The sequence below is a fragment of the Papio anubis genome, chromosome 1 (assembly GCF_008728515.1).
Source record: "Papio anubis isolate 15944 chromosome 1, Panubis1.0, whole genome shotgun sequence".
In the NCBI taxonomy this organism is placed as follows: Eukaryota; Metazoa; Chordata; class Mammalia; order Primates; family Cercopithecidae; genus Papio; species Papio anubis.
This window is the reverse complement of record NC_044976.1, coordinates 178,906,688-178,923,291: the sequence shown is the minus strand read 5'-3', so window position 1 is coordinate 178,923,291 and position 16,604 is coordinate 178,906,688. Positions and strand designations below refer to the sequence as shown.

At 41.4% G+C, this 16,604-nt stretch overlaps 1 protein-coding gene across 2 annotated transcripts in view; it reads left to right on the top strand.

The window, feature by feature from the left end:
• The first annotated feature begins 10,386 nt into the window (after positions 1-10,386).
• LAMC1 (laminin subunit gamma 1) overlaps positions 10,387-16,604 on the top strand; it is a 121,044-nt gene continuing 114,826 nt past the window's right edge. Inside the window, exon 1 of one of the 2 annotated variants that reach the window (XM_021929676.2) lies at positions 10,387-11,093. In XM_021929676.2, coding sequence (XP_021785368.1) covers positions 10,679-11,093 — 415 coding nt within the window. In that variant the 5' untranslated portion in view covers positions 10,387-10,678. Of the gene's footprint in view, positions 11,094-11,127; positions 11,950-16,604 lie in introns of those variants that run through there. The other variant, XM_021929679.2, reaches the window with a different exon arrangement.

Genomic DNA, 16,604 nt, shown 5'->3' with positions numbered 1-16,604 from the left:
AATCCTCCCACCTCAGTCTTCTGAGTAGCTGAGACTACAGGCATGCACCACTATGCCCAACTTTTTTTTTTTTTTTTTTTTTTTGTATTTTTAGTAGAGACTGGGTCTTGCCATGTTGCCCAGGCTGGTCTCGAACTCCTCGACTCATGTGATCCACCCAATTCGGCCTCCCAAAGTGCTAGGATTACAGGCGCGAGCCACTTTCCATTACAATTGAAGGACTGTATAATTTGCTGAACAGTTTTTAAAATGTGATGTATGGGGAGAGGATTCTTTGGCTTTGCTGCCAGTAAGCTTACTTGAGTATGGCCATCCTGTCTCTGGACTTGGATAAAAATGGACCCTTTTTCCCTTCCTGTGGAACTAACATTGAATAAAACTTGTCTCTCCAGCATATTTATGAAGTCCTTGAGTGGTTTAACATTAAAGTTTAAGTTTTAACTTTAATAATTCAGATTGCAGCCATGGAAGAAATAATCTGTGTGCATAAATTAAAGTAAATTGAATTTTTATTTCCCTGAGCTGATCTTATCTACAACAGTGATTCCTTTTTGCAGCAGAATACAAACTGAGAATACATGTATTTTTGTGTAATGGTTATTTATCAACATTATTGTTTGTAGATTATTTCTATTATGCCTATAAATTATGTTTTTACATTTTAAAAATTCAAAACAACTTTATGAAGATATTATTTATTAGCAAAACATCCATTCAAAGATAAATGTTTTGTTATTTCGGACATAAATATCAAACCTAGGTGAATGTTAATTTGTGACTGATAGTATGACAACATACACATAAGCCAATGTTTGACCCTTGCTATGTCTTTGATAAGTCAATATAATTTGAGAGGCAGTATTATGTAATGGTGAAGACAGAGACTGTAACCAGACTGCCCGTGTCTGAATCTCAGCTCCGCCACCTATTAGCAGTATAATCCTGAGTAAGTTACTGAATCTTCTTCACCTATAAAAAACCTAGGTGTTTTCTCACCTATAAAATGGAATGATAGTAAAACTATATATCTCATAGGATTATTGCAATGATTAAATAAGTTAACATATACTGAGCACTTAAAATGTCATTGCTACAAACTCCAAATAAGTATTTGTTATTGTTGTACATAAGGGGTAAGCGCATTGACTCTAATGTCAGACATCCCCAGTTTGAATCCAGTCTTCACCAGCAGCCGAATGACCTTGGAGAAGCTACTTAAAATCTTCATCTGAAAATCGGGAAAATAACAAATACAAGGGCTAACTAAAATAATAGAGGCAAAAGGCATAGAAGAGTGCCCAACATATAGTAAGTGGTGAGTGAATATTAGCTATGGGTATTATTTTCACATTAGAGAGACTAAATTATATATATGTCTCCTAAATATCAAACACAGTGTGAAATGATAAGTATGCTATCAAATGAAAAATGTTATTTCCTGTTTCACTAGCTTGGAGAATAACTTAAGGTCACATATTTTTAATAGTAATATGACTCCAAATATCTATCCTGCTTATTATAAGAATGTCTTCCTTTCTTAGGTCCCCATATCATGGTAAGTCGGAGAACCCAGGGGTTGTTACTCAATTTCAAGGCATTTATTCTGATTATTCTTTTTTGCTGCTGAAAGACCATTGCTACTTCTGTAGTAGCTCCTCAGAATAGTGCGTCAGATAGGTTCTGGTGCCAGCCCTCCTTTTCCAATTTGTTCAAACCACTGAGTCTTTCTTCTCATCTCTTTAAAGCACAGCTAGGACAGACTCCATGATTGATGCAAGGAAGAAAGTCAAGTTCCCAGTTACTTACTTTTAAATAACAATACATAGTAATAACAGACCGTACACTAAGAAAGACAACTAGAAAATCTCCTAATGTTTGGAACTAGAAAATCTCCTAATGTTTGGAAATTAAGCAACACATATAAGTAACCTATGGGTTAAAATAGAAATTGCAACCAAAATTAGAAAATGTTTTGAACTGAATAATAACAAATAATAAGCCACATCAAAAGTCATGAGATGTGGCCGGATGCGGTGGCTCATGCCTGTAATCCCAGCACCTTGGGAGGCTGAGGTGGGCAGATCACTTTGAGGCCAGGAGTTTGAGACCAGCCTGGCCAACATGGTGAAACCTTGTCTCTACTAAAAATACAAAAAATTAGCCGTGCATGGTGGCACGCACCTATAATCCCAGCTACTCAGGAGGCTGAGGCATGAGAATTGCTTGAACCTGGGAGGTGGAGGCTGCAGTGAGCTGAGATCGTGCCACTGCACTCTACCCTGGAGGACAGAGAGAGACTGTCTAAAAAAAAAAAAAAAAAAAAAAAGTAATGAGATGCAGCTAAAGTGCTGTTTAGAGGGAAATCTATATTCTTTAGCATGTGTTAGGAAAAAATGGCTGAAATTCATTATCTAGGATTTCATCTCAAGAGGTTAGAATATGACATCCATTGTTTAGTTCCCACTTATAAGTGAGTACGTGTGGTATTTGATTTTCTGTTTCTGCATTAATTCACTAGGATAATGGCCTCTAGCTGCATCCACGTTGCTGCAGAGGACATGATTTTGTTCTTTTTTTTATGGTTGTATAGTATTTCATAGTGCATACACACCATATTTTCTTTACCCAATCCACTGTTAATGGATACTTAGGTTGATTTCATGCCTTTACTATCATAATTAGTGCTGTGATAAACATACTAGTGCAGATGTCTTTTTGATACAACTATTTATTTTCCTTCGGGTAGATACCCAGTAGTGGGATTGCTGGGTTGCATGGTAGTTTTATTTTTAATTCTTTGAGAAATCTCCATAATATGTTCTATGGAGATTTAACTAATTTACATTCCCACCAACACTTTTACTTATGTTTGAATTTTTTCATAATAAAAATTTCAAAAGGAGAAACACTATTGAAGAGGGAAAAGGCAAACCACAAAGAAGACATTTGCAACACATAGCACAAGGAAAGGAGACTATATCCAAAATAGGTAAAGAATCCCTACAAATCAGTAAGAAAGAGAAAGACAACTCAATAGAATAATTAGCAAAAACATAAAGTGGCACAAAAGAAGATACCCAAATGGTTAATAAATATATGAAAAGGAGGCCAGTTGAATTAGTAATCAAGGAATTAGAAATTAAACCCACCAATTATAAAGTACAATCCAATAATACACATAATTTATCTTTTGTGCAAATACGTATATAAACAGGAGTTAGAGTGCCTCAAGTTTAGTGCCAATATCAAAATAATATTAGCCGAGAATAGCTACAATTTAAAACACTCGAAAATACCAAGTATGGTTGAGGATGTGGTGAAACAGCAACTCTTGTATGCAGCTGATTGGAGCGAATATTGGTACAACCAATTTGGAAAACAGTTTGGTATTGCCTACCAAATTTGAATATATGCCTACCCCTATGACCCAACAATTCCACTCCTATGTATATACCCACCAAAAGTGTGTGTGTGTAAAAAAATGTGTCTGCAAAAGACAAGTAAGATGATAAAAACATAGTAACATCCTTCAGAATAGTTTCAAACTGGAAACTACTGAAATGTCCAACAACAGTTAAATGAATAAATAAATTGTAGTGTATTTATACAATAGAATAGCATACAACAAGGAAAAATAAGGAATTTTTGCACATACATCAATTGACATGTCAAAACCTAATATTGACCAAAACAAGCCATTCCCACACAACATACAATGTGATTTCATTTAAATAGCATTCAAAAGCAAGCAAAACTAACCTGCAGTGACATAAGCAAGAACTGGTGTTACATTTGAGGAGAAGTAGGGGATACTGACTGGCCAGGGACAGGACAGGGCTTTGGGGTTAGGGTAATATTTCATTTTTAGACCTGGGTAGTGATCATAGGAGCATACACTTTGTGATTCTCTCATCCGACTTTCAAACTATACCCTTGGATTTTATGTACTTTTCTATATCTACGCTGAATTTCAATAAAAGATGTCTATTACAACAAAAGAAAGATATGAACTAGGAGAGAGAGTTCTGATAAATGAAAAAGCCATTTTAGTGCATAGAATGATGGGGGAAATGTTTTAAAATCTTGCTTTAATTTGGTCATTACAATAAACACAATTTGGGTGGGAAGAAAAAGTAATTAACATTTGTTCAAATACACATATAAACTAGAGATGGAGGCCGTTAAGTTCTGTGCCTGGACCATAATAATTTCAGCTGGAAATTTTTTTAAAAGCTGGTGTTATAACATTCCACCACAGCCCAAAAAAGAATATTACTCAAAGAGCTGTGAACTTCTAATTTTGCACAATATAACTTCCAGGCACATCCTCCAAAAAAATCTGTTGCAATATATACCAACATAATGGAATGAGGTGATAAACTATTTAATATAAGACAATTAAATTCTGGGGGAAACTACGAATAATAATAGCTTTGGTTTTAAAAAAATTACCTGGTCGGGCGCGGTGGCTTACTCCTGTAGTCCCAACACTTTGGGAAGCTGAGTGGGGGTGGATCACGAGGTCAGGAATTCAAGACCAGCCTGGCCAAGAAGGTGAAACCCCGACTACTAAAAACTACAAAAATTAGCCGGGCGTGGTGGCAGGTGCCTGTAATCCCAGCTACTCGGGAGGCTGAGGCAGGAGAATTGCTTGAACCTGGGCAGCAGAGGTTGCAGTGAGCCAAGATCACGCCATTGCACTGCAGCCTGGGAGACAGAGTGAGACTACATCTCAAAAAAAAAAAAAAAAAAAAAAAAAAAAATTACCCTTTCTTTCTAAGAGTAATCAGTTAACCCTGTCAGGGTCAACAACTTATTAAGGAAATTCTGAGTTCCCATGATAAAACCATGTTATCTACACATAAAAGAGTATTTATCTCTGTTCTTTATAGTGAGATACAGTTCGCATTTGGTTAGCAGAATAACAAGATTTTTGAGATGTGAAGTTCTCTCTTTTCTTCATGGGAAAATTTTGAGTGGGGTGAGGTTGGTCTTTGCTACTCATTTTTGGAAATACTTCCTTTTTTATTGTACTTGTATATTGTTATAAATAAAATTCTGGTTTAAATATTATGAATTAGGGATGTGTCCTTTTGTCTCTCTTTCAAAACTAGTATCACGAGATAAACATAGTTTGCATTGGATGCATGGGTAAAAACAGGGGAACCCTTATACTGCTGGTGAGAGTGTAAATAAGTACAGTCACTATGAAGAACAGTATTGAGGTTCTTCAAAGAACTACAAATAGAACTGTTGTACAATCCGGCAATCCCACTACTGGATATATATTCAAAGAAAGGAAATCAGTACACCGAAGATATATCTGTTCCCTAAGTTTACTGCAACATTACTGACAACAGCTAAGATATGGAATCTACCCACCTGTCCATCAACAGATGACTGAATAAAGAAAATATAGTATACACACACAGTCACACACAATGGAATACTATTCAACCATTAAAAAGAGTGAAATTCTGTCATTCATAGCAACATGGATGAGCCTGGAGGACATTATGTTAAGTGAAATAAGCCAGGAATAGAAAGACAACTGCCACATGTTCTCACTCATATGTTGAAGCTAAAAAAGTTAATCTTGTAGAAGTAGAGAGCAGAATAGTGGTTACTAGAGACTGGGAAAAGTAGTTGGGATGGGGGATAGATGCAGATTGGTTAAATTATATAAAATTACAGCTAGTTAGGAGAAATAAATTCCAGTTTTCCATATAGCACTATAGGCTGACTATAGTTAAAAATAATTTATTATATATTTTTAAATAGCTAGAGGAGAGGATATTGAATGTTCTTAACACAAAGAAATGATGACTGGGCATGATGGCTCACACCTGTAATTCCAGCCCTTCGGGAGGCCAAGGCGGGAGGATCGCTTGAACCCAGAAGTTCAAGATCAGCCTGGGCAACAAGGTGAGACCACATCTTCACTAAAATTAAAAAAAAATTAGTCGGGCATGGTGGCCCATGCCTGTGGTACCAGCTACTCGGGAGGCTGAGGTGGGATGACCACTTGAGCCCTGAAGTTGGAGGCTGCAGTGAGCTGTGTTTGCACCATTGCACTCCAGGGTGGGTGACTTAAAAAAAAAAAAAAGATAAATGTTTGAGGTGACATATATGCAAGTCACCCTCATTTGATGAATATACACTGTATGTATCAAAACATCATTAGGTACTCCATAAATATGTGTGATTATTATTAGAAAAGTAATTTTTTTTTTCAAAACAAAGGAGTTTGGGCAATTCTGTAAAAAAAAAAAAAAAAAAGAAAAAAAAAAGAAGAATTGGGTGCATGGGCCTGAGTGGGAAGGAAGGGTTTTACCTCATACAAGAGGAATCCTGTCTTTACCTGAGCTCGCCACAAAAGATACCTTATCTTGTTTTGCTTGGATCTGTACCAAGGACCTAGGCAGGATCTATAAACCTAACACAAAGCATCATGTGTAGTCATTGTAACTTTGAAGAGGGATATTGTCATTCTCTTCCAGTATCACATTAATTTTTACCTAATTTTAAATTCTTATTTGATAACCTAAAAACTTTGGGAATGTGAGAACGCTCTTCCCTTATCCTCTTTCCTATCATGACCTTTATATAACCGAAAAGGAAACAGCATTGGTCAGGGAGCCAGAAAGAGCAGGTTCCCGGCCTGACTTTCCTCCTACTTGTCTACAGAGGTTACTTAATCTCTTTGAGCCTTAATTTCTTCAGCTCCACATAGGTGATAACATTCTTCGCTTCCGTGTAATTTTGAAAAGTGTAACATAGAATGTAAATATAGGCTAACACTGTCAATCATTATTAATAATTATTATGTTTAGGTTGCATTTCTAAATATAAAAAGATAAAGCATATGGTATAGTGAGGCTTAGGCTTGGGAAGAATACAAGGAAATGAGGTCAGAAAGAATAAGGACTGAAAAAATAAACGCATTGGTAATTATAAAAAGACAAAAAATGACAAAGTTGCAATGGAAAGGTCAGTGCAAACTTTTAAATTATTTTTCTAATTATATCACACATTCTAAATCCTGCTGTAGTAGATAGACATCGGTTGTTTTTCCTGCCTTGTAACCTGCCCTCTTCTGGCAACAGCAAGCTTTCCTTTCGATTGCTTTCCCATTCCATAAGTTTCCTTCTTTATACCATTATCCATCCCTTCCATTTTCTTCATTCCTCTTCCTTTCTTTCATTCCATCCACCATTTAATGTTAAACTTTCAAATTATCTTTAAAGGGGCTCCTGGGCTCCATTTCATCTGTCCCTGTCTATTGAATGTCACTCCCCCTCCCTCCCTCCATTCTCTTTTCTTTTTTCTTTTCTTCTTTCTTTTTCTTTTATCTCTTTTCTTTCCTTCCTTTTCTTCCTTTTCTTTCTTCCTCTCTCTTTCCAGATAATCCCTTCCTCCCTCCCTCCCCCTCCTCCTCCCCTCCCCTCCCTCCCCTCCCTCCCTCCCTCCCCTCCCCTCTTCTCTTCTCTTTCTTGAGACAGAGCCTCACCCAGGCTGGAGTGCAGTGGTACAATTTCGCTCATTGTAACTTCCACCTCCTGGATTCAGGTAATTCTACTGTCTCAGCTTCCCGAGTAGCTGGGATTACAGGCATGCGACACAACGCCGGGATGATTTTTTTTTTTTTTTCTTTGAGACAGAGTCTTCCTCTGTCGCTCAGGCTGGAGTGCAGTGGCGTGATCTTGGCTCACTGCAACCTCCGCCCTCCCCAGTTCAAGCGATTGTCCTGCCTCAGCTGCCTGAGTAGCTGGGATTACAGGCGCGCGCCACCACACCTAACTAATTTTTGTATTTTTTAGTAGAGTTGGGGTTTCACCACGTTGGCTAGGCTGGTCTGGAACTCCTGACCTCAAGTGATCCACCTGCCTCAGCCTTCCAAAGTGCTGGGATTACAGGCGTGAGCCAACGACCCCGGCCGGCCCGGCTAATTTTTGTAATTTTAGTAGAGTCAGGGTTTCACTATGTTGGCTGGGCTGGTCTTGAACTCAAGCAATCCTCCGCCTTGGCTTCCCAAAGTGCTGGAATTACAGGCGTGAGCCACCGCGCCCGGCTGATAATGAAATTTCTAAGCACTTAAGAACATGCATTCAAAAGGCTCTGGAGTTTTTTGAAAAATGGGGTAACCTGCAGTAAAAGAAAATTTTACACACTTTCACTTTTTTTTTTCTTTAAATACTAAGTCTATTTAGTAGACTGGCATCTCCAGGTGGCTAAAATAATTCGTTGATGTCATCAAACATCTAATTAGTGTTCAAATTTCTCAAATTGTCTTAAAAATTCTGTTTTAACCATTGATTTGTTTGAATCAAGATCCAAATAACGGAGCAGAATTTTTATCACCAAGCCCACTGGCTGGTTACACTTTACCTCTTTTCAAAACAGATGTTTGTCACTGTAACACATTTCTATAAGCAAGAGAATTGAGGGATTAATTCAAGGTCTCTATATGTGCTTTACAAATATCAGATAGGCTCTGGTAATTAAATTACGGAAAATTCGCATAAGTAATATCTTGATGTTAATCTTGGACATTAGGACTCAAAAGGCAGCAATGACAAAGAAACCCATTTATGTTGATTTCACAGCCTTTGGGGGTCTCCTTGCCTTTATTTTGATTGTTGGAAACAGACCCACTCTTTGGCCACTATATAACAAAGTACTAAAAACGTATAATAACGCAAATTCATTAACATGTTTATTAAAATACAGACACGTTTATTACAAATCTGTAGCTTTATTTACAACTAACATCCTTATTTTTGTTTTATATGCCCACGTTTGTTCTCAAGTACAACGAAGGACTGAGAGAGCACATAATCCCCTCTAGGTGTAAATGAACGTATTTATTTTGCTTCAACTCATGTATGAAAGGATTAAAAAATTATTATAGCCCCCACAACTTAGTTCTCCCAAAGAGAAGGTGCCAAGAATGAGGCACCTTTAGCCATCCATAATCTCCACCCATCTCATCAAATAAACGGAACAGTGATGAACATACTTGCTAAGTAAGCTCAGTCGTGTAATACGTCCCTAGATTCCCCTCCCTTCTTCATCCGACCAGAACATTATCCTTAAGGTTTTCCTAACTAGCAGTCTGCGTCTAACACTGACCCTAACTATCCAGAGTCACCTAACATATGCTTATTTCCTTGTTTCAGATTCCCATTATCCCTATCTTAATGGGACAACTGGGTCCGAAACTATGCATGTGGTTTTTTTTTTTTTGTTCTGTTTTTGCCGTGTACTTATTATCCACAACTTATCATCAAGTTCCTCAAAAGCTAGAACAAAACAAATCCGTGTCATCCACTATGTGCATCCTTCCTCTCTGCTTGGGGACGCCAAGGGTTTCAAGCTGCTGCCTCCTTGCCCTGGTCTCTGCTTGCCATATCAGCCCTGGGTAAGCGCCCAGGTTCTGCTCAGGGACTAAAACTCATGATCTTCTGGCTCAGTTTCTGTGAACTGAGTCATTCTGGCACTGAGAACATTCCGTGACTCAGCAGGCCCGAAAAGGAGGATGTCAGAATCCACATAATTTCGAGTCTTTTAAAGGCAAGCCGAGGAACACAAACAACACAGCGGAAGAATTTCGCAGTGGGTCGTGCGTACCCAAGGGAAAAATGTCATTCCATTCCCAGCCTTTTCACTTCCTTCCTTGCCCCGGTAAAACGACTGGTTACACTTTAATTCAGCGGCAGGAAATCGCTTCACAAAACTCATCTGGCTGCTGCGGGCCCTTCTGATTCTCCAGGGACAGTGTCGGCCCATGGACGCCCCGGACTTCTGTTCGGGAGGGGCTGGCGCGGGACCCCGGGCAGCAGCGGGCTGCTGCCGACACCTGGCTGGGCGGGGACCCTCCTGCCGCAGCCCAAATGGGCGCGAGGCCCCAGGGACGACCCCGAGCGACCTCCTGACCCGGCGTCGCCCCTCTAAGGCGCCCTCCCCCGCCTCCTCCCGCAACCCAGAGTCTCCCAGGCCGCGGAGGCCGAGGACCCCGGCGACTCCCGCGCGGGGAGCCGGGTCTGCGGGGCCGCCCTTCCCTCCCGGCATGCACCATCCTGCCGCCCTCTCCTCCCCTCCCCTCCCCTCCCCTCCCCCACCCCCCTCCCCGGCTCCCCGCCCACCCCGCGCGCCCCTCCCCCCGGTCGCGCGCCGCGGGCCCGAGCACGAGACGCCGCCGCCCCCGCCGCCGCCTGGAGTCGCCGGGACGGACGCGCAGTCCATGGGGCGCGCAGGGCCAGGGAGTTGCCCCAGGGACCGCGGGAGTTGCTGAGAGGAGACCGGGTTGAGCTTTCTCCTCTCCCAGACCCCACCCGACCCTGCCGATCCCACCCCCTGCTCCTTCCTCCCCGGGGGCGCGCACTCGGGCACGCGCTCGGAAGTCGGGGGTCGGCGCGGAGTGCAGGCTGCTTCGCGGGGTAGGTTAGGGAAGCGCGGAGGCGGCGCGCGGGGGCCGCGGTCGGCGAGCAGCGCGGTCCTCGCTAGGGGCGCCCGCCCGTCAGTCTCTCCGGCGCGAGTCGCCGCCACCGCCCGCCCGGGAGTCAGGCCCCTGGGCCCCCAGGCTCAAGCAGCGAAGCGGCCTCCGGGGAACGCCGCTAGGCTAGAGGAACGCGCCGGTGCCCTTGCCTTCGCCGTGGCCCAGCGTGCGGGCGGCGGGATGAGGGGGAGCCAGCGGGCCGCGCCGGCCCTGCGGCGCCGGGGGCGGCTCTGGCCCGTGTTGGCCGTGCTGGCGGCCGCCGCGGCGGGCTGTGCCCAGGCAGCCATGGACGAGTGCACGGACGAGGGCGGGCGGCCGCAGCGCTGCATGCCCGAGTTCGTCAACGCCGCCTTCAACGTGACCGTGGTGGCTACCAACACGTGTGGGACTCCGCCCGAGGAGTACTGTGTGCAGACCGGGGTGACCGGGGTCACCAAGTCCTGTCACCTGTGCGACGCCGGGCAGCCCCACCTGCAGCACGGGGCAGCCTTCCTGACCGACTACAACAACCAGGCCGACACCACCTGGTGGCAAAGCCAGACCATGCTGGCCGGGGTGCAGTACCCCAGCTCCATCAACCTCACGCTGCACCTGGGTAAGCGGTGACAGCCCCGTCCCCTGCTACTGCTCGCCAGCAGCCCAGCTCCCGGACCGGCTCCGTCCCCGTAGCCGGCCTCACGGACCCAGACAGCCGCGTGTTGGCTCTCTGTTCCCCGGCATGGGCCACACAGAAACTCCTTTCTCCAACTTCTGAAATAGATCTAGCTTTTAACATCCCGTGAGGGCCAGAATGTTCCGCACGAGTCTCTCTGCTTTCCTGTTCTTTCTGACTTAACGGGATTCTGGCTCTCTGATTATTCTGCATTTCGGCTGTTAGGATTGTGGTTCCCCCCCACGTTTTTTTTTTTTTTTTTTTTCTGAAGCGTTAATCAGAAACTCCCATCCCCACTTTTCTCTTTGCTAGCAAGGCCGTCATAGCGCATACTTGGATCAGAAACAAGAAGGTCTGCCGTAACATTTTCGTCTTTAAAATGTTTAGATGTCCCTCCAGGGCTGAGGGTGATTGTTCTGTTAAGGGGGAATTTGAGAGGAGCAAATGCCTTCGCTGCCTATATTGCTTATGTGGAATTAAAACATAAATTCACTTTTGAAGTTATTGTTCTTTATAGCTGCTCAGCCTTAAAAGCCACAGAGCGATTTGACTGCTAATCCTGGTGCAGAATAAACAAAAGGAAGTGCACTCACTGTAATTGCTGGGCACAGCCTTGTCCCTGGGTAAAAAGGCTCTCCTTTACTGTCTTCCCTTTTGCTTTCATTCAAAGCAAGTGTAGAAACACGTATAAGTGATCTTTCAGAAATCAGGAAAGGGATGTATAGAAAACTTCATGGCAGGGCAGTGGATGAGGATGGACATGTGTATCTGGAAGTACCAAAAATAATGTTCGATCTAGGTAAGTTTTTCCTCATCTATTGAGATATGTAAATAGGCAGAAAGTTTCATTATTGTGTTTAACCGAGGAACCGATGTGTGAGAAACTGACGTTTGACTTAGCGCTTCACTCCCCATTGCCTTGGAAGGCTTGATTATTACCAGTAGCTGGTACTAACGAACTTCCAGAGAGAACAGACTGCCCCAAGCCATTCTTCTGTCAAGGGAGGGTAATTCTGTGAGGCTAATATCCCTTAGGGGTGTTGGAAAGGAACATGTTGTTGGCAAATGGTTCTTTTGATCATGGTTTTGCTGCTCTCCGGTACACTAAACTTTATTTAAGTATCAGGATTCCAGAGAAAGAATTTGACTTACAAAAAGTACTTTGAAAAGTGGGATTAAATTATTGTGTGTGGAATAAGTGTTAGAAAAGCAGAATTATTTAACATCTTATTTGCAGTTGAGTCATTAAACAAATGAAACATTTTGAAAATAATTTCATAAAATGATACTATGAGGTATCTGTTTTTCAGGGATTGAAGAAGTAAAGTGCACTGAGTTCAGTTTTTTAAAGGTGCCTTTCTAAAGACATAGCTAGTGACCGAGGGTTTCCTAAGATGTGTGGGATTGCTCTTTTTTTTCTCCTGTTATATTTTTTAGATTGGTCAAAATTATTTTTGAAATTTGTATCTAAGTATTTTTGTTTAACTTTTGACTTGTTAAAGTTTCTGTGTTCAAGTTTGAATACCCTTGAAGTCTTATTTTGTTCATTTTCAGATTTTAAAATTTTCAAAGAAAAGGCGTTGCCTGATGTCTCAAATCTCAGATGCCTGAAATTCAATCGACAATTACTGAACAACAGTCTCTTATTTACATAAAGGTGGGGCTCTTGGCTCTCTGAATTTTCTCTTGTAGGCACTGTGTAGCTAAAGGTCGTTTAAGGTGATTTCAGAGGTAGATAGATTACTCGGTGATTACTACCCTGTTGCAAAGATAATGTGGTAGAGTAAGCTGGTATCAGTTAAGTTAGATTGCTCCCACTGGGAGGCAGGTATGTTAACTTTGGGTCATGGTTGATTAAAAGGTCAAAAGAGATCTTAGAGTTTGCCTCTAACATCACTTTTTACTATAAAATGTTTTATGCTTGGACTTGGTTTTGCTGAAATTTCCCTCAACTTTTGGTAATATTGTTGCTAAATAAAATTCATAAAACTGAGTTTAAAACTTTGTAAGTTAACAGTATTTTCTTACAAGTATTGTGATTAACTGTAAAAATACGTACTTTTTAGCTTAAGCTAACTTGACTCGGATACTTGACTTACACTTGTTCTTGGATCAGAAATGACATCCTGGAAGAAGTCATGTGTCGTGGAGGAGGTGGGAAGGGGGAAAGGTTTGTGTGTAGTGAGGTTGAGGTTTCTCTTTCTCTCCCCCCTCCCCACCTCGTCTTTAATGATAAGATTATATGTATACATGTATGTTTTGATCAACAATTTATGACAAGTATGCAAGGTGTTATGTGTCACTGTGTGTTTTGATGTTCAGCATATTCACTCCCCAACTCCAGTTACTCCATGGGCTGCAGCTAACTGATTATTTCCCATGAATTAAAGTACCATGACTGTTTTGTGCATCTATTAAATCTCCCTTCCAGTTCAAATTTCACATACCCTTAAGCAAGTGATGCATATTGTGCTTCGCCCTTACAGAGCATGTGAAACTAGAAATGAGTAGTGTGAAAGAGCTAGGTCTAGCCACCACTTTTCTAGCCTTCCTTTTGATGTTGAACTTTCAGTATAGTAAACTTTAAAATAAGCAGTCAAATAGTACATAAGAAATGTAAGTAGTTATGTAAGTGTTTGGGCACTGACTTTTTTAAATTATAAAAATGAAACATGACATTGTAAATTCAAACAGTAAGTATAGTGACAAGTGAGTCTCTTTATCACTGCCTGCTAAGCTCCACGTCCTAGAGACCACCATTCACAATTTCTTACATTAATATGACCCTCTAGAAATTTTTCGTGCATACACATGTATATATCAAATTATAGGATCATTGTAACTGGTACTTTTTGGGAGGCTGAGGCGTATTTTAACAGATGGCAAATACAAATCTGATTATTGTACCTGTATCATCATTTGCTGTACAAAAGCCAGGAAAATCAGCGTTGATTTTGAAAACGGCCATGTTAAAACTTAAAAGCACCATACACAGTAATCCAGGGTGCAGGGTGTAGTGTGTCCTCGGATAAAAAGAGTTAAAGTTGCTATGGGAACCAGAATTGCACTTTCTGCTTGTTATGGGGAGAAATCTCAACCAGCCACCCTTTTCTAAAAAGAAGCCTTTTTTGTTTCGCCGTCAACTTCTGGATGGATTATTCAATTGCTGTTAAAAAGTTTGGCTTTTATGTCTTATAGTAAGTTTTTATCAGTACTAGTGGGGTAGTTGATACTATGATTGTAGCTGAGGATTTGCCTTTTATTAAACAGCCCCTTTAATTAATTTGATAATCATTGTGGATGGAAACTTGGCAGACAGGATCCTAATCTTGAGAAAGGTAGCTTTTCCTTTTTCTAAAAACAGTTAGATTAAGGAAAAGAGTGCTTATAAAACCAACCCAATCCAAAGTTTATGGAACTCCTAAAATTAACACTGAGACTAGATTAGTTTCCAAGCTCCTCATAAACTGTAGGAACCAGTAGTGATTAAATGAAGCTTTTAAATCTGTATCTGAATATCTTTTTGTGTGTGTGTAAATTAGAATAATTGATATATAGGCTATTGCCATTTATTCTCTTTGGTCCTCTGCTGAGTGTGTATGTATTTAACATGGAACAAATGGCAATTTCTCCCTCCAGGAAAAACCTTTGCAAGGTGGGTTCTGACTGTGTCAGGGAATAGCTCACTGTGGTGACTTCACTGTGGTATTTGTGCACCCTGAGGGGACACTATTTTAGTTTGTCTCACAAAGGCCTGATTTACATTTTGCAGGTTGCAACTTGAGGAGTTAAGGAGCTCTTCCTTAATGGCCAGCAGTTGTTGAACACAGTTTTATAAAGTTGCTGTTGGCTGTTTTCCTGTTCTACAGTTCACTGCTTTTTCTCCAAATTCCTTCTCCATTCTAAGGGCATTCAAAAAAGAATTTACACATTAGGTGAGAAGTTGGAGCTATAAGGCATCCTGAGCTCACCTCTTCCATTTGTCATTGGTCACATATGTGGGAGGAATCAAGTTTTGACTATTTCAATTCTAAATAATTTTTAAAAATTGGGTGTGTCTTTTGCTATGCACTCCTTCCTCCTGTGCATACTTTCTCATGTTATTGGCAGATATTCTGCAAACGTTTTAAAAAATACTCTTGAAGTATATACCACTGTACCTGATAGAAAGATGTAGAAGATTGAGGGTCCTGTCTTCAGAAGATTATACTCTATTAGGAATTTATACACTCATAATGACATTACAATAATAAATCAAGGATGTCTGTATTTTACATTTTACAGCTTATAAGGCCTCCAATTTATCACTGATGAGATTTCTCACAATGCGATGAAGGCAAAGATGCTTAGGGTTGTGATTTGCCAAAAGTCATGGGGGAGATAAGTCTTTGACTACTTAGTTGATTGCATTCGTTCTTGCAGCTTGCAGCTTCTCTAACGAGTCTGTCAAAAGAATGTCTACTTTATCCTAAGCCACTTTAAAAATTTCATGTATACCCTGGTTCAGAGATACCATACTCCTTTGGTTTTCCTTGTTTTTTCTCCTGCCTACTCCTTTTTATTTTTGTTTTATTTTTTATTTTTATTTATTTATTTTTTTGTTGGATGAGTCTCGCTCTGTCGCCCAGGCTGGAGTGCAGTGGCCCCATCTTGGCTCACTGCAAGCTTCACCTCCCGGGTTCATGCCATTCTCCTGCCTCAGCCTCCCGAGTAGCTGGGACTACAGGCGTCCGCCACCACCACGCGCGGCTAATTTTTTGTAGTTTTAGTAGACACTGGATTTCACCGTGTTAGCCAGGATGCTCTCGATCTCCTGACCTCGTGATGCGCCCGCCTGGGCCTCCCAAAGTGCAGGGATTACAGGCGTGAGCCACCGCGCCTGGCCTTACTCCTTTTTATTTATGTTCCTAGATTCCTGTCTTTTCATGCTGTTCACGCTTTGTAGATGAACTCATGTTGGTCTCAAGGCTTTATTTGCAACTTCATTTGTAAATTTTTAAATTCTGAAGTTGTATTTCTAGTCACCTCTTTTTCCATATCTGAAAACTTGTTGGTTCTGGTCAATTTGGGATATCCAGAGACCATATTCAAAACTAAATTCACTTCTTGTTGTCTTACCCAACTCAAAGCTCTTTTGGTATTCCCTATGTTAATGAACTACACTGCTGTCTAACCCTGAGGCTGTCAACTTATGTTGCCCAAGTCTCTCCTGAAAGAACCATGCTTGACAGGCTTCATGAGTAAAGACTACCCTGGGAAACAGTTAGGATCCACTGCTGTGAGGTGGGTCAGTTCTGGGTAGCTGTAACTTCACTCCTTTCTTTCCCACCAATCCTTACTATAATCTGTCCAAGACTCTACTTTTACCTTCTGTATCTAGGCACTATGTGTCTTGAATGCTTATCTTTCCATCCTCTTTGTCCCTGCTTTACTGTAAGTTCCCATTGCATTTCA